Source organism: Merops nubicus, unplaced genomic scaffold, assembly GCF_000691845.1.
Source record: "Merops nubicus isolate BGI_N331 unplaced genomic scaffold, ASM69184v1 scaffold44388, whole genome shotgun sequence".
Classification (NCBI taxonomy): Eukaryota; Metazoa; Chordata; class Aves; order Coraciiformes; family Meropidae; genus Merops; species Merops nubicus.
Genome location: NW_008625986.1, coordinates 10,184 through 11,544, shown reverse-complemented (window position 1 = coordinate 11,544; position 1,361 = coordinate 10,184). Strand labels below are relative to the sequence as shown.

The following is a 1,361-nucleotide window of genomic DNA, read 5'->3' as shown; positions in this document are numbered from 1 at the left end:
GGCGCCGGTGTGGGGATCTCCTCGGCCTGGGCTGTCATGTCGGATCGCCTTGCAGAAGGGCCTGGGGTTGTGGGGAGATCTGGGAGCAGCTTCTGCTGTTCCTTACATTGGGATGATAGTGGAAAATGGAGGATTATAGTTCCCTAAAATATAGACGGGGAATGCAGAGCTCTCCCTAATGGGTATTTTTTTTTCTTAGCATGTGAGATATGCTAAAACAAATCACTTCTCTCTGTCCCTAATAGTTTGATTTCTGTTGTTTAGCTGGCAAAGAAATACCATCCTGATACAAATAAGGATGACCCTAAAGCTAAAGAGAAGTTCTCTCAGCTGGCAGAAGCCTATGAGGTAATGCACAGGATTTTATTCTCATGAAACGAAGGATTAGAGGGTAGATGGGAGGAGACAATTATTGTGTGCATTTCTTGTGAAACCATGGCTATTTTTTGATGTCTTGTACTTCAGGCATGGGTGCCTCTGTCCCAGTAGTGTCTCCAGGAAATCACTTGGCCCAAGTACCTGGTTTAGCTGTGGTCCATTTTGTGCTTGTTCAGTTTGGGCTCTTTCTTAGCAGCGAGTGACTGTCCTGGACACTGCGGTGCAATTATTGGTCAGTTAAATGAACAGACAAACAGAACCTGTCAGCAGTTACAGCTGCTGGAGACAGAGGCACCTTCTGCTCTCTTCCCCCAGCCCTGTTTCTTCCTGGCTCCTCACCTTGCTCAGAAATCATCTTGTGCCGCTCTCTCCTCTTGTGGGTTTTCAAATTTACCCCAGCACTCTAATCACCAGCTTTCACCCCAGTATTAACAATCGATGGTGTAATGCAAGTTCTTCCCTCCTGCCAGAAATGAGTGAGATCCTCCTATGTGAGAGATACGAGGGGCAGCAGCAGCTTTTCAGTCGTTCATGTGCTGCCGAGAGCTGGGTCACGGGCTGGTGGCGAGCAGCAGGAGCCTCCAGTTCTCCGGAGAGGAGCTGCTGGGCTGGCACAGGCTGCCCAGCTCCGTGGCACCATCCTGACAGCTCCACTCCTCTGCCCCCAGGTGCTGAGCGACGAGGTGAAGCGGAAGCAGTACGATGCCTACGGCACGGCCAGTTTTGCCCCCGGCGCGGCGGGTGCCGGCGCGGGCAGCGGGCGCCAGTACTGGAGCAGCGGCCCCTCCATCGACCCTGAAGAGCTGTTCAGGAAAATCTTTGGGGAGTTTTCGGGATCCCCTTTTGGGGATTTTCAGAGTGCCTTCGATCAGCCACAGGAGGTATGAGTCGTGTTTGTTTTCTGAGGAATGGAATGAAAGGGAAGAAATGGAGCCAGCGGAAGCTGGAGGGGGCCAGCAGAAGCTGGAGAGGGCCAGCAGAAG

At 52.1% G+C, this 1,361-nt stretch overlaps 1 protein-coding gene across 1 annotated transcript in view; it reads left to right on the top strand.

Annotated features, from left to right (window-relative positions):
• Positions 1–264: 264 nt before the first annotated feature.
• Positions 265–1,361, top strand: part of DNAJA3 (DnaJ (Hsp40) homolog, subfamily A, member 3) — a gene marked incomplete at its 5' end in the record, with an annotated part of 9,246 nt that continues 8,149 nt past the window's right edge. Inside the window, 2 exons of the mRNA XM_008945836.1 lie at positions 265–348; positions 1,047–1,259. Of these exons, the coding sequence (XP_008944084.1) occupies positions 265–348; positions 1,047–1,259 (297 nt within the window). The remainder of the gene's footprint in view (positions 349–1,046; positions 1,260–1,361) is intronic.